The sequence below is a fragment of the Macaca fascicularis genome, chromosome 9, assembly GCF_037993035.2.
Source record: "Macaca fascicularis isolate 582-1 chromosome 9, T2T-MFA8v1.1".
NCBI lineage: Eukaryota > Metazoa > Chordata > Mammalia > Primates > Cercopithecidae > Macaca > Macaca fascicularis.
In genome coordinates, this window is record NC_088383.1 from 72707587 (window position 1) to 72728764 (window position 21178).

The 21178-nt window shown below is 50.1% G+C and overlaps 1 protein-coding gene across 4 annotated transcripts; it reads left to right on the forward strand.

Annotated features, from left to right (window-relative positions):
- The first annotated feature begins 88 nt into the window (after nucleotides 1-88).
- SYNPO2L (synaptopodin 2 like) lies at nucleotides 89-17862 on the forward strand. Of its 4 annotated transcripts, none has more exons than XM_005565483.5 (4): nucleotides 89-136; nucleotides 8830-8981; nucleotides 9436-9950; nucleotides 14183-17862. In XM_005565483.5, exons 2-4 carry the CDS (start codon nucleotides 8932-8934, stop codon nucleotides 16348-16350), a joined length of 2733 nt encoding a protein of 910 aa, XP_005565540.3. In that variant the 5' UTR covers nucleotides 89-136; nucleotides 8830-8931; the 3' UTR covers nucleotides 16351-17862. The 4 variants fall into 4 exon arrangements, with proteins under 4 accessions (XP_005565540.3, XP_005565539.3, XP_005565541.3 ...); XM_005565482.5 differs by lacking the exon at nucleotides 89-136 and adding an exon at nucleotides 7064-7302; XM_005565484.5 differs by lacking the exons at nucleotides 89-136; nucleotides 8830-8981; nucleotides 9436-9950 and adding an exon at nucleotides 12048-12180.
- Nucleotides 17863-21178: the final 3316 nt, after the last annotated feature.

Below are 21178 nucleotides of genomic sequence, written 5' to 3' on the forward strand. Positions count from 1 at the left end.
CGCTTCACCCCCGGAAGTTCCTCCTCCACGCTTTAGGGCCGGGCCACTCCTTCTGCCACGTCTGCATTTCGGGAACCGCGCATGCGCCACTTTCATCTTCCTATCATGGCCGCCGCCTGGGCGCCTCTGCTGAGTCGTATGTATTTCCCTCCTGACATTTTTTTTCAGATGTTCCGGTCACTTTATGGCCTCACCAACAGAGATGAGATTAAAAACAATTTGTCAAACTATCTTTAATAATGCCCCATCACTCTGCCTGTGACATATTAGTGACCTCTGAGCTTGTAGTCACTTCCTGCTGACCCCTGACCCCGTTGATTTCCGTCTGCTGGGTTGATCTCACCCGTGGCCTTTGCTGGTCATGAGATTTGCGGAACGTGTGGTGGTGGTAAAGGGCCACAACTGTTGTCAACGTGCATGTAGGGGTCTGAGGTCTGGCTCTACAGTTTGTAAAATGGAAATAATAATGCCCGTGTAAGAACTTGAGAGGATGAAATTAGGCCACGTACGCCGCTTGGCATCATAGTAAGCACTCAGTAAAGGCCAATTGTTATTAACCATTTTTATACAGCGCCTTCGTTTAGGTGCAGAGCTTTATCAGAGCCAAAAGGTCTCTGCTCTCTGTTGGAAGAGTTACAATTCTTGCAGTAATTATTATTACCTCGTTTAATGGCGAAGTAATTGTAGCTAACAATGGTAGGATTGCTTTTTCGTATATATGACCTCATTTGAACTTTTCAGTACTATTTATTGATTTAGTAATTTTTCAAGCACTGCTGTTGAAACTGCCTTTGCAAAATTACAACTGAGGAAATTATGATAGTGGAAGAAATCAGACCTAACCGACTCCATCTTGCTTCTAACCTTTAAGCTGTCCTTATTCATTCCTGGGTGTAGTGGAACTAACTTTGGGAGGAATTCAGTTTATGGTTTGACTCTGAAACAAATTGATAATAGCCCCTTCCCGAAAAGACCCCCTTCTTGCCTGGGGACCAGTCTGCCTTTACAGAACTAACAAATTAGCTACAAGATTACAAATTACAGTTTAGGGGTCATGCAGCCTCTGGCTCCAAGAGTCTGAACTTCCCCAAATTGCTCTTAGGAATAACATCACTATTGTAAAACCTAAGATTAGTGCTTGAGATATTTTGCAGACCCTGCACTCGTTGGATCAGCTGACACCACCTAGACCGGTAACCTGGCTCAATCAGTTCTGCCATCCCACCCAGGAACAGAAAACAGCAAGAAAACCTCACTTCGACTCCCTATGATTCCATCTTCATCCTGACCAATCAGCACGCCCCATTCACAAGCTCCTACTCACCAAATTATCTTTAAGAACTCTGATCCTCGAATGCCCAGGGAGACTAATTTGGTAATAATAAAACTCTGGTCTCCCACACAGCTGGCTCTGCGTGAATTACTCTTTGTCCACTGAAATTCCCTGGTCTTGATAAATCGGCTCTGTCGAGGCAGCAGGCAGGGTGAACCCACTGAGCGCTTACATTGTGTGCCACGCCATGTTCTTGGTTCTGGAAATACAGCAGTGAACAAAAGTGTTTGTTCTCATATTATTGACAGTAAATATCAGTTATTCTGAGGCACAGAGTGGTTTATTCACTGAAAAATTTGCACTTTAGGCTGTGCTAGAAACTATATATTAGGCAGTAAGCTACACTAAACAGGTAGATTGTTCTGTCCTCTGTTGTTTTGAGACAGAGTCTTGCTCTGTCTCCAGGCTGGAGTGAGTGCAGTGGCCCAATCTTGGCTCACTGCAACCTCCGCCTCCTAGGTTCAAGTGATTCTCATGCCTCAGCCTCCCGAGTAGCTGGGATTACAGACACGCACCACCACCCCAGCTAATTTTTGTATTTTTAGTATAGACAGGGTTTCACCATGTTGGCCAGGATAGTCTTGATCTCCTGACCTAGTGATCCACCCCCCTTGGCCTCCCAAAGTGCTGGGATTACAGGCATGAGCCACCACGCCTGGCCTGTTGGTTTGTTTTAGAGACGGTTTTGCTCTGTTGCTCAGGCTGGGCTCAAGTGGTCCTCCTACCTCAGCAGGAGTAGCTGGGTGGTTGAGTAGCTGGGGCTACAGGTATGTACCACCACATCTGGCTAATTTTTTGTAGAGATTAGGTCTCCCTGCCGGGCGCAGTGGCTCAAGCCTGTAATTCCAGCACTTTGGGAGGCCGAGGTGGGTGGATCACGAGGTCAGGAGATCGAGACCATCCTGGCTAACATGGTGAAACCCCGTCTCTACTAAAAATACAAAAAACTAGCCGGGCGTGGTGGCGGGTGCCTGTAGTCCCAGCTACTCGGAGGCTGAGGCAGGAGAATGGCGTGAACCCGGGAGGCGGAGCTTGCAGTGAGCCGAGATCGCGCCACTGCATTCCGGCCTGGGCGACACAGCGAGACTCCGTCTCAAAAAAAAAGAGATTAGGTCTCCCTGTGTTGCCCAGGATGGTCTCAAATTCCTCCCACCTTAGCCTTCCAAATTGCTGAGATTAGAGGTGTGAAGCCACCACACCTGACCTATCAGTTTTTAGTCAATGATTCTCAAAGTGTGATCCTCGGATCAGCAGTATCAGTATCACCTGGAAACTTGCTTGAAATGCAAATTTCAGACCCACTTTGCATAGATAAGAGCCAGAAATTCTGGAGGTGGGGCCCAGCAAGCTATGGTTTAAGGCCCTCCAGGTGATTCCATTGCTGATTGAGAACCACTAGTCTAGATGAATAATTTGCCAAATTCAACTAACATATGTTGAGCACCTGACCTAAACTGGGTCCTCTGCTAAGCATTTTCACATGATTCATCCCACTTGACTCATCAATATAGGAAAGTATCCTCTGTCTTGCTTAAGGTTGCACCCCTAGGACCGGGCATGGTGGCTCATGCCTGTAATCCCAGCACTTTGGGAGTCCGAGACAGACGGATCACCTGAAGTCAAGAGTTTGAGACCAGCCTGGCCAACCCTGTCTCTTCCAAAAATACAAAATAGCTGAATGTGGTGGCGCGTGCCTATAATCCCGACTACTCAGGAGGCTGAGGCAGGAGAACCACTTGAACCCCGGGGACGGAGGTTGCAGTGAACCAAGATTGCACCACTGCATTCCAGCTTGGGACACAGAGCAAGACTCCATCTTAAAAAAAGGTTGCACCGGCCGGGCGCGGTGGCTCAAGCCTGTAATCCCAGCACTTTGGGAGGCCGAGACGGGCGGTTCATGAGGTCAGGAGATCAAGACCATCCTGGCTAACACAGTGAAACCCCGTCTCTACTAAAAAATACAAAAAACTAGCCGGGCGAGGTGGCGGGCGCCTGTAGTCCCAGCTACTCGGGAGGCTGAGGCAGGAGAATGGCGCAAACCCGGGAGGCAGAGCTTGCAGTGAGCTGAGATCCGACCACTGCACTCCAGCCCGGGCGACAGTGCAAGACTCCGTCTCAAAAAAAAAAAAAAGGTTGCACCCCTAGTAAGTGGTAGATCCTAGCTTCAGTTTCTTTCTTCCCCCTCCCCCCACCTGTTTTTTTTCCATTTGAGACAGGGTCTCTGTCACCCAGGCTGGAGTGCAGTGGCACAATCTTCAACCTCTGCCTCCCAGGCTCAAGTGATCCTCCCTGTTCAGTGTCCCTAGTAGCTGGGACTACAGGCATGTGCCACCACACTTAGCTAGCTAAGTTTTGTATTTTTTGTAGAGACAGGGTGTCACCATGTTACCCAGGCTGGTCTCAAACTCCTGGGCTCAAGCGATCTGCCCGCGTCAGCCTTCCGAAGTGCTAGGATTGCAGGCATAAGCCACCATGCCCAGCTCGGTACCATAGTTTCTTGAGGATAGAGACTAATGTGTTGCAATTTATTGGTTTCTATATCTGCACTCAGTGGTTCTCAACCTTGGTTGCATATTAGAATCATCTGTGGTGCTTTTTATTTTTATTTTCATTTTTGAGACAGAGTTTCGCTCTTGTTGCCCAGGCTGGAGTGCAATGGTGTGATCTCAGCTCACTGCAACCTCTCCCTCGTGCATTCAAGCAATTCCCCAGCCTCCCAAGTATCTGGGATTACAGGCATGTGCCACCATTCCTGGCTAATTTTTGTATTTTGAGTAGAGATGGAGTTTCACTTGTTGGCCAGGTTGGTCTCAAACTCCTGACCTCAGGTGATCCACCTGCCTGAGCCTCCCAAAGTGCTAGGATTACAGACGTGAGCCACTGCACTCGGCCTTGTGGTGCTTTTTAAAATGCCACTACCGGGTACTAGACCAATAAAATCTGTCCCTAAGGATGTGTGTGTGTGTGTAAAACTTCATTGCATCATCATTTAATCCTATATGCTGATATGCTGTCTTTTCTTAGGGACTCAGTAGCTGTAAAAGTTTTCTAGGTGATTTTAATATGCACTGAAGGTTAATTGAAATCCATTGGTATAGCACAATGGCTGACATGTAGCTAACACTCAGTAAATGTGTGAATAGTGAATGAATAGAGAATGAATAGATATTTAAATCCTCTTTTTTTTTTTTTTTTTTGAGATGAGAGTTTCGCTCTTGTTGCTCAGGCTGGAGTGCAATGGCCCAATCTTGGCTCATCACAACCTCCGCCTCCCAGGTTCAAGCGATTTTCCTGCCTCAGCTTCCCAAGTAGCTGGGATAACAGGCATGTGCCACCATGCCTGGCTAATTTTTGTATTTTTAGTAGAGACGGGGTTTCTCCATGGTCATCAGGCTGGTCTCAAACTCCCAACCTCAGGTGATCCGCCCACCTTGGCCTCCCAACGTGCTGGGATTACAGGCATGAGCCACCGAGCCTGGCCTAGATCCTCTTTTTACTGATGAGGCCAAGTGACTGCCCTGCCTGAGATCACACAGGTACTAAGTGATGGAAGAAGAACCCAACTTCAAGCTGGGCGTGGTGGCTCATGCCTGTAATCCCAGCACTTTGGGATACCGAGGCGGGCAGATCACCTGAGGTCGGGAGTTCGAGACCAGCCTGATCAACATGGAGAAACCCCGTCTCTACTAAAAATACAAAAATTAGCCAGGCGTGGTGGCGGGTGCCTGTAGTGTCAACTACTTGGGAGGCTGAGACAGGAGAATCGCTTGAACCTGGGAGGTGGAGGTAGCAGTGAGCTGAGACCTTACCATTGCACTCCAGTGTGGGCAACAAGAGCGAAACTCTGTCTAAAAAATAAAAAAATAAAAAAAAAAAAGGCCAGGCACAGTGGCTTACACCTGTAATCCCAGCACTTTGGGAAGCCAAGGTGGGTGGATCACGAGATCAGGGGTTCGAGACCAGCCTGGCTAACATGGTGAAACCCCATCTCTACTAAAAATACAACAATTAGCTAGCTAAGTGTGGTGGCACATGCCTGTAGTCCCAGCTAGTCAGGAGGCTGAGGCAGGAGAATCATTTGAACCTGGGAAGTGGAGATTGCAGTGAGCCAAGATCTCCATTGCACTCCAGCCTGGGCGTCAGGGTGAGACTCCGTCTCAAAAAAAAAAAAAACCAAAAAACCCAAGTTCATTTCTTCTGACTCCAAAATCCCAAGTATTTTCTTCTTGGAGATCTCTTTTTTCTTTCTTCCTTTTTCTTTTTCTTTTTCTTTTTTTTTTTTTTTTTTTGGAGACAGGGTCTCACTCTGTCACCCAGGCTAGAGTGCTAGAGTGCAGTGGCAGGATCATGACTCACTGCAGCTTCAACCTCCAGGGCTCAAGCAACCCTCCCATGTCAATCTCCCAAGTAGCTGGGACTACAGGAGCATGTGACCAGGCAGGCCTGGCTAAATTTTTTTGTAGAAACAGGGTCTCACCATGTTACCCAGGCTGGTCTTGAACTCCTGTGCTCAAGCGATCCACCTGTCTCAGCCTCTCAAAGTGCTGGGATTACAGGCATGAGCTACTGCACCCAGCCCAAGTGTTTCTAGGACACAGAGGCATATACCAAGGCAAACAGTATTTAGCATACACTAGGTGGGCAGCTATTTTATGAAACTCTGTAGCCTTTGATAATCACAGTTATAGCACCATAATGTTGTGCCTTGTAACAGAGACATTCTTGTAATGGAAACCTAGAGACAAGTAGAGATTGTATTAACATGGTTTGGTATGTTTACGCACACCTACATACCTTTCCATGACCACGTATGTATTACAATAGGTAATTTTTTTTATAGTTTTTTAATTAATTAATTTTTTTTTTTGAGACGGAGTCTCGCTCTGTCACCCAGGAGTGCAGTGGCACGATATTGGCTCACCACAAGCTCCGCCTCCCAGGTTCACGCCATTCTCCTGCCTCTGCCTCCTGAGTAGCCAGGACTACAGGCACCTGCCACCACGCCCAGCTAATTTTTTGTATTTTTAGTAGAGACAGGGTTTCACCATGTTAGCCAGGATGGTCTTCATCTCCTGACCTCGTGATCCGCCCGCCTTGGCTCCCAAAGTGCTGGGATTACAGGCGTGAGCCACCACACCCGGCCTCTTGTTTTGTTTTGTTTTTAACATTTTTTAATAATAAAAAAATAGAGATAGGGCACGTCTCACCATGTTGTCCAGGCTGATCTCAAATTCCTGAACTCAAGAAATCCACCCACCTTGGCCTCCCAAAGTGCTAGGATTATAGGTGTGAGCCACCATGCCTGGCCCAACATTTTAATTAACAGATAAATTTATATAGCGAGGGTGCATTCTTTCCTGGGATCTTGGAGCAAGCCCAGCCATTCTTTGCTGGCTATGGAATTGAAGCCCCTGCTGCTGCCACTTTGAAATGGTCTTCGGAGGAAAGCAGTTGAGATTAGCCCATGGTCCTATTAGAGAAGGCACAGTTCCTGAAAGGGTGTACATTGGTTATAGAGCCTAGAGAGTTTGTATTAGTCCTGAATAAAAGGCCCATGCAGGAGTATGGGGAACATGGAGGGCAGAAGTTTGTACTATAATTAGCTCTAGGACTAGCACAGATGGGGGAGGGAGGGGAGTGCAAGCAGCATCTATTTTGAGCACATCTGCGATTGATGGGACACGTGTGCTGGACTGTAATGATCCCAGGGCCAAGTTGCCTGCCTGTGGTGTGTGGTGTGGGGGGGAGGCCTGGGGCAGCAGGAGCAGGACAGCCAGACAGGAAGGCCGGACGGGGTTCGAGCACTTCAACTTCTCTCCCTGAGACACTGTTCCAACTCCGGGGGCCATAGGCCAAGCTGAGTGATGGGTGCTGAGGAGGAGGTGCTGGTCACACTATCAGGGGGAGCCCCCTGGGGCTTCCGACTTCAGGGGGGGGCCGAGCAGAGGAAACCCTTACAGGTGTCTAAGGTAAGGGAGAGCCCCTGAAATGAGGCTTCAGGGAAATGGAACCCAAAGGTTCCTGGGAAGAGATGTGTGGTGGCATATGGTGGGGTTTGGGGGGGTGGGAGGCTGTGAAGATGGGGTGGGTAGTGGGAAGGGAAGCATGCTCAAGTCTCATAGTGGGAGTAGCGTCTGACCACAGGCTTCTTGTGGGGGGTCTATTAGAAAACAGAATTCTTGGTTTTCAGGGAGCAGAGGAAAAAGAAAGACTCTGTTTTAGTTCCCTGCAGCACTGTGGTATCAGAGGCCCAGCTCTGGTCATCCAGTGTTTGTTCTCTTGAGTATGTGCCTCTACTCCAAACTCCAGAAATACAGGGAAGGTTCTAATTTATCTCTGACTAAACTGATACGTGATGAACTGAAACTGCCTCGTACAGCCTAGCCCAGTCCAGTCCTACCTTGGCTCACCCTGCTCTGCCCATGCCTTCAGTGCTCTTTCCCTAGGTCAGATCCTTTCTCTCACTAGGCAAGACGTTTTTAGGTGCTAGGAGGGTTATGGCAAGATCTGGCTTCACAGACGAAGTCGTTACCCTTTTGGTTTCACCCCACAGGCTTAGTTTTCCGAACTGTAAAATGTGGGTAATAATAGTACTTGTACCTACTTCATGGAACCATTCTAAGGATTAAATGCAATAATACATGTAGCACAGTGCCCAACACTTAGTAAAAACTCAATAAATGGTAGCCACTACTACTATTATTACTTTGGCATACATACATTTGTGTGTACACATGGCACACATATACCCAAATAATCACAATCTCCCAGAATCCCACTGGACTCCCTCCAACCTGGAGTACTGTTCTAAAATCTTGACTGTGTAATGGCACCTGGGGTTCCAAGGCCTAGTAGAGAATTACCGGCCAATATAGATACTGCCTTTGAAGAAAAAGCTTATGGAGATAACCAACATTCCTTTTCGTTTTTTTTTTCTTTTTGCCACAGTCTTACTCTATTGCCCCGGCTGGAGTGCAGTGATGTGATCTTGGCTCACTGCAACTTCTGCTTCCTGGGTTCAAGTGATTCTTCTGCCTCAGCCTCCCAAGTATCTGGGACTACATGTGCCCGCCACCACGGCCGGCTGATTTTTGTATTTTTAGTAGAAACAGGGTTTCACCCGTTGGCCAGGCTGGTCTTGAACTCCTGACCTCAAGTGATCCACCCACCTAGGCCTCCCAAAGTGGCTTACAGGTGTGAGCCACTGCGCCCAGCTAGTAACCACCATTTCTAGTACCTACCCCATGTGGTTCTTCCCAAGCCTCTTTCATTCAGTGGTTACCCTATTTCCCACTATATGGTGTATTTCTTTCTCCAATCTGTATACTTTCTTCCCTCTAGACAGACCACTTCAACTGCAGCCACTTCCATGCATCTCCCCACCTTTCTTACCCTACAAAGTAAAATCCCTTCCTATGGGTCCTTCCTGTCTTTTCCTTTCATTCTATTCCCTTTGGAGCCCTCTCTTACCTACAATGTCTCCTTCAACATCTCAGATTCGAAGACGGAGCCAGGCTGGCAGAGCAGGACTCCGAGAGAAGGACCAGCTCTTGGCAATCAATGGGGTCTCTTGCACCAACCTCTCCCATGCCAGTGCCATGAGCCTCATCGATGCCTCAGGAAATCAGCTTGTCCTCACTGTGCAGCGGTATGGACCTCCCTCCTCTTCTCTTCCCCTAATCCAGGACTCCCATTGCCTGTCTCAGCTCTGTGTCTCACTGGCCTGGCTTTAGCAACTAACAGGTACCTATTTCTGCTCGTGCATTTCTGCTGGAGTGTAGATGGTTTGTGTCTGCCTCCCAGAGGGCTTGAATGTATCTGCAATTAAGGGATGGGGATGTCAGTGGGTATTTGACTGATGGGCCTACTTCAACCCCTGGCCTGTCTCCTCATTACATCTTCCTCTAAGCCTATTTCCACTTACAGCCCTTTAAGCACATTTGCCTCCCAGTTTGTCTTCATATCTTCACTCTTCCCGTCTCACCCATTCCAACTGTATGACAGCCTTCTCTCTCCCTTACCTCTTCCCTCTATCCCTTCCAGACCTCTCAAGCTGTCAGTACCTAGCCCATCTCTCAAGCTCTGTCATCTTTCCTATCCAGGGTAGCAGACGAGGGTCCTGTGCAATCTCCATCTCCCCATGAGCTTCAGGTGCTGTCACCCTTATCTCCACTGAGTCCTGAGCCCCCTGGTGCTCCAGTTCCTCAGCCTCTTCAGCCTGGGAGTCTTCGTTCACCTCCTGATAGTGAGGCTTACTACGGAGAGACTGACAGTGATGCTGATGGTCCTGCCACGCAGGAGAAGCCTCGCCGACCTCGCCGCCGAGGCCCCACAAGGCCCACCCCTCCGGGTGCCCCACCTGATGAGGTCTACCTGTCTGACAGCCCTGCAGAGCCAGTACCTACTATCCCTGGCCCTTCCAGCCAGGGTGACAGCCGTGTGAGCTCCCCGTCTTGGGAGGATGGGGCAGCCCTTCAGCCACCCCCAGCTGAGGCTCTGCTGTTACCCCATGGCCCTCTCCGGCCTGGTCCTCATCTCATCCCTATGGTGGGGCCTGTTCCCCACCCGGTGGCAGAAGATCTTACTACCACCTACACCCAGAAGGCCAAGCAAGCCAGTGAGTGCCTGAATCCCTTTTCCCCAGCCAGGATCCTTCAATCTGAGCCTTAAATCTACCCTTCTATAGCCATACATTCTCCCTACCTTGGGCCACTTGGATACAGTCTTGGGGGCAGGAGGAGAAGAGTATGAGTAGAAGGGGAGCATAATTACTCTCATGACCCCCATTATTTTTGCTGTTTGAACCAATGTGGCAAAAGGGTAAGGTGATTCAGTTCAACCAAGGAACAGGGTAAGCAGGAAAATTGGAAAGAGACACAAATAGATGAAGGGTTTGGTGGTGGTGATAACTGTTATTGTGTGTCATGATGGGGTGAAAGCAGAGTACAGACACAAGACAGGGGAGTATTTAAAAGCAGGTTGAAGGCTGGGCAAGGTGGCTCATACCTGTAATCCCAGCACTCTGGGAGGCTGAGGTAGGAGGATAGCATGAACCCAGGAGTTTGTTTTCTTTTTTTTTTTTTTTTTTTTTAGATGGGAGTATGGCTCTTGTGCCTAGGCTGGAATGCAATGGCATGATCTTGGCTCACTGCAACCTCCACCTCCCAGGTTCAAGCAATTCTCCTGCCTCAGCCTCCTGAGTAGCTGGGGTTACGGGCACCTGCTACCACACCTGGCTAATTTTTTGTATTTTTAGTAGAGACGGGGTTTTACCATATTGGTCAGGCTGGTCTCAAACTCCTGACCTCAGGTGATCTGCCTGCCTCGGCCTCCCAAAGTGCTGGGATTACAGGTGTGAGCCACTGCTCCTGGCAGAAGCCAGAAGTTTGAGACCAGTCTGGACAACATCATGAGTCTTTGTCTCCAATAAAAATTTAAAAATTAGCCAAGCACGGTGGCACATGTCTATGGTCCCAGGTACTTGGGAGGCTGAGGCCGGAGGATTGCTTGAGCCTGGGAGGTTTAGGCTGCAGTGAGCCATGTTTGCACCACTGCACTCCAGCATGAGCAACAGACCAAGACCCTGTCTTAAAAATAAATAATAAAAATTAATAAATAAAAGTGGGTCAAAGCTACAGGGGTTCTTTTTTTTTCTTCTTCTTTTTTTTTCTTTTTGAGGCAGAGTCTTGCACTGTCACCCAGACTGGAGTGCAATCTTGGCTCACTGCAACCTCTGCCTCCTGGGTTCAGGCGATTCTTCTGCCTCAGCCTCCTGAGTAGCTGGGATTAAAGGTGCCTGCCACCATGCCTGGCTAATTTTTTGTATTTTTAGTAGAGACGGGGTTTCACCATGTTGGCCAGGCTGGTCTTGAACTCCTGACCTTGTGATCCACCTGCCTCAGCCTCCCAAAGTGCTGGGATTACAGGCATGAGCCACTGCCCCGCCAAGGGGTTCTTTATAGTGTTAATTGCAGGTACCTTTGACATTTGCAAGTTCCGTTAGGATTCCTGGGGACTGAGAGGCTATGGGACGATCATGAGATCCCGGGGAAGTGGCAGAGGGAGGGAGCTTTGGCTTTGGCTCCTTATCTCAGGCAAGAATGTTGGCCTGGGCAGAAAAAGCCCATTCCACTTATCTCAGACTCTTTGCTATTTTTGATGTGAGCGACAGAACAAGGTCTAAGGGTAAACTTTCTCCCTACTCTATGCCTCCTGTGCCTTTCCCACAGAGACCGTTCTTGTTACCTTCGAAATCTCAGGATTCCCCCTCTAGTTATACTTCTTTCCTTTCCTCCACCATTTTGATTCCTGATCCTTAGAACTTTGTATCTCTCAGTTTGGAGTGGAGGCTAAGGACATGAGAGTTGAGAGTCTGACATCCCTGAGTGTCCAATATCCTAGGAATTCCAGATGTGTGCCTAGGATCCCATGCTTTCCTCAATTCTCCACTTATCTCCCCCTCCCTTCCCATAATGCTGGATGAGACTGTAGCTACTGGCTCAGAGGTATTTTTAGTCAAGCAGACCTCATTGTCTGCTGGGGTGGGGTTGGGGGAAGGGAAAGCAGGTGCCCACGTCCATCACACCGGCACTTGTGGGGCAGCCCAGAGAAGGGAGAGGGCCAGGTTCCAAAAATAGCACAGTGAGCTCATTCAGCTGCCAGCTCTGGGGACAAGACAAAGGGGCTTTAAAAGGCGTGGGGGGTGGCTCAAGCTGGTCCTGCTCCAGCCAACACAGCCTTTCTCAGCATGGAGACCTTTGAGCCCATCAGCCAAGAGCCCCTCAGCCAAGTCAGCTACGACAAAGCCCCAGACCCAGTTCCTGAGCTCCAAGACTCATTCTATGCAGGTACTACCCTCCCATATCTATGAGAGTCTGGGGTCTAGAATGGAGGGGAAGATGTCAACAGTTTAGGAAGGGCAGTCTTTGGGAAAGGTCTTACTCTCTTGTTCCTTCCTTTTTGCTGTTCTCTTCCTCCTTTTCTCAGGAGAGTTTCACTGACCCTTTCTCAGTGATGCTATGATCACATGTCAGAGGGGTTTGTGACCACAAGAGCTGTAGAAAACTCATGGGAACAGAGTGTGTATGAGTACATTATGAATACATGAAGGCATGTATGTGTGAGTCGTGGGACAAGATATGTGTGAACAAGAAAGTGTCCATATAAAGAAAGTATAGTGTCAAGAAGGCTTTAATAGTAATGGTTACAGTGGGCCTTCACACTGTGTTAAGTGCTAAATTTACTATATTATCTCAGTTAATCCTTATAGCAATCCTATGAGGTAGCCATTGTCTACCCTCGTTTACAGATGAGGAAACCGAACTTTAATGAGGTGAGGTAACTCTCCCAAGAACCAAAACCCTGAACTGAACTCTGACTCCAGGGCCTGTTGTCTCATCCACAGCACTATTCTGAGGTATAAACGCTGGGATGACAGGAATGACAAAAATGAAAAAAATTCCATCTACTTTCCACTCAAGGTACCACGCTCATTACAAAGGAGCTCATTACAAAGGAGCGTGGTACCTTGAGTGGAAAGTAGATGGAATTTCAATAATTTTTCAAGAGGAACTGGGGACCATGGACCAGAGAGTATCCATGTGCAAGGCGGGGTCCTCGCAGCAGGGCAGCCTCTCCCATTTCCTGGCCCCACCTACCCAGGCCCCACATGGCATGGAAAGCCCTGCCCTGGTTCCCTTTAGCACATTGTCCTTGTGTGCCTGGATGGCAGTGGCTGCCTGAGCTCTCTACGTAGAGACAGTTCTGACCCCCAAAGAAGCCCACCCCACTACCATCCCCAGCTTGGGGGAAATAATATATTTAGCTGGTGACCTTGAGGTATCCTAAAGATTTGGAGTGTTGCCTTGGAGAACATTACCCTGACTTCTCCTGCGTCTTGGATGGAGACTACCCCTGACTGTGAGTAGCAGAGGTGTGAAGCCCAGATGACTGCCTTGGCAGTTGGAAGGCCGAGATAAACTTTAGAATTCTGTCTACACTGTTAGTAACAGGGTTTCTGCAGGGAGGTCTCTGGGATGAAGGGCCACCTAGAGCATGTAGGTGTATGAATGTATTTGAGTGATGGTGTTTTTACATGGGCACGTGTATTTACATATATGTATGTGAATGGAGCTGTATGTAAGCTGGGGTATATGTGAATGAGAGAGAAAAGTAAATAGGAGAAAGTACGCCTACAGTTGACTTTCACTAGACGGCTATTCTTGTTGAAGTGTTGTGTGGTAGGAGTTATTTCTGTAAATGTGTATGATGTGGATTGCATGAGGGGGGTGGAATTGTGAATGAAGATCCTCATTGCTAAGGGTTCTTTGTGTCCATATCATAGGGGTAAGGGGTAGCGGAGAGGATGAGTCGTAAGCTTCATGAGAAGCCTCCTAACGTGGTCCCTATGGTGGGTGGAAAGTGTTCCTTCTCATCTTTCCTCTCCCTGGGACCTGCTTCTCTCCCTGTCTGCCATGGAGAGTGACACATCTTTCTCCTCCCCTTCCCATTGCCAGTCAGGAATGGGAGGTAGGTGAGGAATGTGTGTGGGGTGGATAAGAGCACATCTCTTGGAAGATAGGAGCAGAATAGCAGTAAGATGGGATGGAAGGGCTGTGGTCAGAGCAGTGTCAGGGCAGTCAACTGGACTTTGCCTTATCTTTAACTGTCCTTGGTTTCACCTTTCACCCTCCACTCTGCCCCTAAGTCAGAGGACTTTGTCACAGGGGACATTGTGGGTCGGGCCAGTGCAAGAGGGAGCTTGCTGGGATGGGAGGTGAAAGCCTTGGGGAACAGGACTAGAAGAGGCTGGGAAGACCCATTGACCATTTTACTTCTTGGCCTCCCCAGAACTGCAACGTGCAGAGAGCCTCCAAGAGAAAAGCATAAAAGAGGCCAAGACCAAATGCAGGACAATTGCATCCCTGCTCACTGCAGCCCCCAACCCCCACTCCAAAGGGGTGCTTATGTTTAAGAAACGGCGGCAGAGAGCCAAGAAGTACACTCTGGTGAGCTTCGGGGCTGCTGCTGGGACGGGCGCTGAGGAGGAGGAGGACGGCGTTCCCCCCACGAGTGAGTCGGAGCTGGACGAAGAAGCCTTCTCCGACGCCCGCAGCCTCACCAATCAATCTGACTGGGACAGTCCCTATCTGGACATGGAGCTTGCCAGGGCGGGCTCAAGAGCATCAGAGGGCCAGGGCTCTGGCCTGGGAGGGCAGCTGAGTGAGGTCTCTGGGCGAGGGGTACAGCTCTTTGAACAGCAGCGCCAGCGCGCAGACTCCAGCACCCAGGAACTGGTGCGGGCCGAACCAGCAGCCATGCTCAACGGGGAGGGCCTGCGGTCACCACCTCGGGCCCAGAGTGCTCCCCCAGAGGCGGCTGTGCTCCCACCCAGCCCCTTGCCGGCCCCTGTAGCCAGCCCCAGACCCTTCCAACCAGGTGGTGGAGCCCCGACCCCAACTCCAAACATCTTTAACCGGTCAGCTAGGCCCTTTACCCCGGGCCTACAAGGGCAGCGGCCAACTACCACCTCGGTTATTTTCCGGCCTTTAGCCCCCAGGAGGGCCAACGACAGCCTGGGGGGCCTCAGCCCCGCCCCACCCCCCTTCTTGTCTTCTCCGCAGGGGCCCACCCCTCTGCCCAGCTTCACGTCAGGGGTTCCCAGTCACGCACCAGTCTCTGGTTCCCCCAGCGCCTCACGCACCTCGGGCCCTGTGACAGCCACCAGCTCCCTGTACATCCCAGCCCCCAGTCGGCCTGTCACTCCAGGCGGAACCCCAGAGCCCCCCGCTCCTCCTAGCGCAGCTGCCATGACCTCCACAGCTTCTATCTTCCTATCTGCGCCTTTGCGACCCTCTGTGCGCCCAGAGATGCCTGCCCCAGGCCCAGGGGCTCCTGAGCCCCCCAGCGCTCGGGAGCAGCGCATCTCTGTGCCAGCTGCCCGCACGGGTATCCTGCAGGAGGCCCGGCGCCGGGGGACCCGGAAGCAGATGTTCCGGCCGGGAAAAGAGGAGACGAAGAACTCGCCCAACCCCGAGCTGCTATCGCTGGTACAGAACCTGGATGAAAAGCCCCGGGCCGGGGGTGCAGAATCTGGTCCTGAGGAGGATGCTCTGAGCCTCGGGGCTGAAGCCTGCAACTTCATGCAGCCAGTAGGGGCCAAGAGTTACAAGACCCTGCCTCCCGTGACACCTAAGACCCCTCCTCCAATGGCTCCCAAGACCCCGCCCCCTATGACTCCTAAGACTCCACCCCCAGTGGCTCCTAAGCCCCCATCTCGAGGGCTCCTTGATGGGCTCGTGAATGGGGCAGTCTCTTCAGCTGTAATCCCTGAGCCACCAAGGCTGCAGGGCAGGGGTGGGGAGCTATTTGCTAAGCGGCAGAGCCGTGCGGACAGGTATGTGGTGGAAGGTACACCTGGTCCTGGTCTTGGCCCTCGGCCTAGAAGTCCTTCTCCTACCCCGTCTCTGCCCCCTTCCTGGAAATATTCACCCAACATCCGTGCCCCACCTCCTATTGCTTACAACCCACTGCTCTCTCCCTTTTTCCCGCAGGCGGCCCGAACTCTCCCTAAGGCCCAATCCCAGGGGCCTCGGGCAACACCCAAGCAGGGCATCAAGGCTCTAGATTTTATGCGGCATCAGCCCTATCAACTTAAAACTGCCATGTTCTGTTTTGATGAGGTTCCCCCGACTCCTGGCCCTACCGCCTCAGGGCCCCCCAAAACTGCCCGAGTCCAGGAGATTCGCCGGTTTTCCACTCCGGCGCCCCAGCCCACTGCAGAACCCCTGGTTCCCACTGTGCTTGCCCCGCGAGCAGCCACTACACTGGATGAGCCCATCTGGAGAACAGAGCTGGCCTCAGCCCCTGTTCCTAGCCCAGCCCCTCCTCCAGAGTCTCCCAGGGGCCTTGGGGCTTCTCCCAGCTCCTGTGGTTTCCAGGTAGCCAGGCCCCGATTCTCAGCCACCAGAACAGGATTGCAGGCTCATGTGTGGAGGCCTGGGGCAGGGCACCAGTGAGCAGGCACAGGTCCCAGGACCAAGGAGAGGTGGAACATCCAGTTCCTAAAGTTGCTTCTCCTACCCTATCCCACCCCCTGTCACTGGCATCTGGAAGCTAAATTGCCTCATGCCAGAGATAGTTTCCAAGTTGATGTCCCCGTCCCCCACCTTCCTCCTCACTCTCTACCTCCCTGCCGCTTTCCAACCAACTATGTCTGCTTTGGTATCTTTGCCTCTCTTTGTCTCTGCATTTCCTTGCCTGGATCTCTGTCTTTATTTCCAGGCTTCTCCACCCGTATTCCTCCACAGATCTCTCTTCCTTGACATTTGTGCTTTTCTCCGTGGGCCTCATTTTAATGTTCAGTGAGAAGTAAACAGAGCAGAAGTGACCACTGGGACCTTAAGCAAGAAGCTCACCACCAGGCACACAGCAAAGGGACTGAACTGACCGTTGTTTGCCCTAAGCCACCCTCACCCCCCACTCTGCTTTCCCAAGCTTGGCTGGCATATACCTAGGCCTGTGTGTGTGTGCGCGCACAGATGTGCTCTTCCGTCTGAGGCATGAGTAAGAGAGGAGGTCAAAATAAAGACCCAATCTGAGTCTTATTGTTGTACTGATAGAAGGGTCAGATATCCCCACATGGAGTTGAGTGGGAGAAAGAGATTTGCTAGAGAATAACTCCTTAGAGACCAATGTCTGTAGCAGGTGTCCAGCATCTTGTGAAAGTTATGGAGCATGAAAAGACTGAAGGGCCAGGAAAGTTTGCATGGGCTGAGTTATATCAGCTAGACCAGGAATAGAACAAATAATTCTATTCCTCAGGATTTCAGAAAGTTAGCAACTTGAGAGGCCAGTGCTGAGCAAACCAGTACCCAGGAAATGAAAAAAAAGAAAATTCCCTATGAGAATGAACAGATCATTGGCTTCATTGCCTCATGAGCTTGAGAGAAAGGAGAAGAGAGTCAGAGTGTGGAGAGTGAGGCTGAAACCAGAAGCATGGCAGAAATGAGTTTAAATGATTGAGCCACAGACAGAAGTATGGTGAGGGACAATGCCATATTGGGAAAAAGTAAAGTTGGGTAACAAAAAACCAACTGTGTGTGAGAAGGGAATTGGAAAAAAAATTTGAGGGAGAAGAATGTATTTGTTAGAATGGAAGGGGATAATGGCAGAAGGGAGGTGTGAGGGTGTGTGCTGAGTGTTGGAAGAACAGTTGGTGTCTGTGTGACTTTCCTTGAGTCTGTCCTTCAGTGTGTCTTCTACAGCTTGCCATGACTACCTGGGAAAGAGCAGAGAAACACCCAGAAACCTCTTTTCAGTACCACCCCATCCCTCAAAACCCCAGCTCTTGCTTCTTTTCAGCTTCCGGTCCTGATCTCTGATCCTTAGAGGAGTGTGGACTCCCTTCTCACCAAGACCACCATCAGCTACGTTTGCCGTTTAATCTGGAAAGTGATAATTTTCCTTTGCTTGTTGGGTGTGAGTCACAATACTTTGGTTTGTGCACAAGAATAAATTTATGCCCCATACCTTCTGTTGCTGTTATCTTCTAGTTTTATACCTAAATCCTGATCTCTCCTTGATCTTCTTTAACCCATTCCCCGATCTGATTTCTGATCTGTCTCTATTCCTGTCCTCCCATTTTTCACCCTTTTGCCCTTTGTTCCCAGTTCTTTTGCTCTTTTCTACCAATTCTGTCCTGCTCTGATTTAGCCACCTCCATCACTCTTCTTGGTTCCCTCTCCCCATAGTCTTCATCCAAGTTCTCCCCTTTCCTTCCCTTGCCTCATACTTTCTAGGCAAGGCCTCAGTTCACAAAACTCGGAGAAGTTGGAAAGGCCCTCTGAGCCCTTTGCCATCAATATTTCCTTGCTCCTTAGAGGAAGCAACCATATTACACAGTCTCTGGGAATTAAATGGAGAGAAAGCAACAGCTGGAGGGGAACACGGGATGGGAGAGGGAAGAAGAAAGGTGAATTGAGACTACTAAAGAAGGGAGGGCATTAGAGGTAGGTGAGAATTAAAGACTTCAGAGAAGGAAAGTGCCATTGCTCCTATTCTGCCAGCAGAGGGCATGTTTGTGCCAATAATCAGACCCAGGCTGCAGACTCTCCCAAGTGCACTGTCTCCTAATTCCAAAGAAAGATCTCAGAGACCATAGGCTAAATAGCCTGTCTTCACCCACTCAGTCGTTTAGGGTACTCAGTTGAAGGAGATCAAACTTTCAGTTTGTTTTTGGTTTTGAGGGTGAGGGTGGTTGTGATGATGAAGTCACCTTTCGCTATTTATATTTCTTCTTCTTCTTCTTCTTTTTTTTTTTTTTTGAGATGGAGTCTCCCTCTGTGGCCCAGGCTGGAGTGCAGTGGGTGCAATTTCAGCTCACTGCAACCTCTGCTTCCTGGGTTCAAATGATTCTCCTGCCTCAGCCTCCCGGGTAGCTGGGATTACAGGCACGCGCCACCATGCCTGGCAAATTTTTGTTTTTTTTTTTTTTTTTTTTTTTTTTGAGACGGAGTCTTGCTCTGTCACCCAGGCTGGAGTGCAGTGGCCGGATCTCAGCTCACTGCAAGCTCCTCCTCTCGGGTTCACGCCATTCTCCTGCCTCAGCCTCCGGAGTAGCTGGGACTACAGGCACCAGCCACCTCGCCCGGCTAGTTTTTTGTATTTTTTAGTAGAGACGGGGTTTCACCGTGTTAGCCAGGATGGTCTCGATCTCCTGACCTCGTGATCCGCCCGTCTCAGCCTCCCAAAGTGCTGGGATTACAGGCTTGAGCCACCGTGCCCGGCCTAATTTTTGTATTTTTAGTAGAGCTGGGGTTTCACTGTGTTGGCCAGGCTGGTCTTGAACTCCTGACCTCAAGTGATCCGCCCACCTCAGCCTCCTAAAGTGCTGGGATTACAGGCATGAGCCAACGTGCCCGGCCTATTTTTTCTTCTAATTTTTTTCCTTGGGTTGGGAGGGGATGGAGGAGGACAAAAGATGAGGGGTCTGGAGGCATAACTGGCCTGGGCAGAAGCCAACTGGGAGGGGATACCTTTTAGGGTCTCCACAGGATGGAAAAAGGACATGGTCAGGAAGAGTAAAGAGTGCAGAAAGGGACAAAGGAAGCTACAAAAGCCAGTTCCTGGTGTACCTGTAGTCCCAGCTACTCAGAGGCTGAGGTAGGAGGATCACTTGTGCCCAGGTGTTTGAGTCCAGCCTGGGCAACATAGTGAGACCCCATCTCTAAAATAAAGAAATAATTTTTTAAAAAGCCAGCTAGGCACAGTGGCTGATGTCTGTAATCCTAGCACTTTGGGAGTCTAAGACAGGAGGATTGCTTGAGCCCAGGAGTTTAAGACCAGCCTGGGCAACATAGCAAAACCCTGTCTCTACAAAACATATGAAAATTAGCTGGGTGTGGTGGCATGTACCAGCAGCCCTGGCTACCTGGGAGGCTGAGGTCGAAAGATTACCTGAGCCTGTGGAGGCTGAGGTTGCAGTGAGCCCAAATTGTGCCACTGCACTTCAGCACAGGCAACAGAGTGAGACCCTGTCTCAAATAAATAAACAAAGCCACTTCCTCAGGTAGCAGCAACAGGGTGGTAGTGGCTGCAGCAGAAGTGCTGCCACAGCTGGTTCCAGAATCTAAGCAGAAGGTGGAGGAAGATCATGCAGCTACTGAAGACGGAGCTGGGCAAATGATAGGCTTTCCCCAAGGGGGGGCTCTGAAGCTTGTGACCCTGCCCAGAAACTCTGCTGGAACAGTACAAATGGCACAGTCCAGATCCTATGTGGTATGTGCTCCCTTTGAAGGAAATATCACATAGAAACCTCAGAGAGCCTATATGTGCTTCTCATGGAGAAATCGATGTCTATCCCGCCCAGCAGGTTGAACTGAGCACCTCAACAGCAAATGGAGGTTAAAAGGCAGATCCTGGCTGGGCGTGGTGGCTAGAGAATAACTCCTTAGAGACTAGATCCTGGCGGTGGCTCACGCCTGTAATTCTAGCACTTTGCGAGGCCGAGGCGGGTGGATCACCTGAGGTCAGGAGTTTGAGACCAGCCTGGTCAACGTAGCGAAACCCCATCTCTACTAAAAATACAAATATTAGCTGCGCATGGTGGCAGACACCTATAATCCCAGCTACTCAGTAGGCTGAGGCAGGAGAATCGCTTGAACTAGGGAGGTGGAGGTTGCAGTAAGCCGAGATCGCACCATTGCACTCCAGCCTGGGCAACAAGAGTGAAACGCCATCTCAAAAAAAAAAAAAGGCAGATCCAAGTATTTGCCTTTTCTTAAAACTGCCAGAGCTCAAGAGGAAAGAATAGAGTGAGGCAGACAGAATAATTGTCAAGTATTCCCCACATAATTCCTTTGTAGGAGGTACTGGGTTTGCTATCCAGGAACTTTAAAAGAGCAGTTCCATTGTGAAGACTTCCCTTTTTGTCCCCAAACATAGAGCTTTAAGCCCTCCCTGCCCCAAATACACCCACAGGTCTCTCTACTCTGCCCTGGATTGGCTCTGTGTGGCCCTCAGGGCATGTTCCCCAGACTCTCTCTCTGACTGAATTCCTATCCAATACTTGCTGTCTACTTCCTGTCTCCCTCTCAGTCTTCAGTTTCTACCTAAGTGCTTGTTTGGATCTCAGGCTCTAGGTGCAATGTGAAGGGGAGTCCCTGGGCAGACTGATTCCTGGCTCAGACAGTTCAGTGGGGGAATCCCAAAGGCCTTTTCCCTCCTTCCTGAGCCTCTAGGCAAAGAGGGAGGGATCTTGGTTTCAGGGTCTCAGTACCCCCTGTGCCATTTGAGCTGCTTGCACTCATCATCTCTATTAATAACTAACTTCCCTCCCCCACTGCC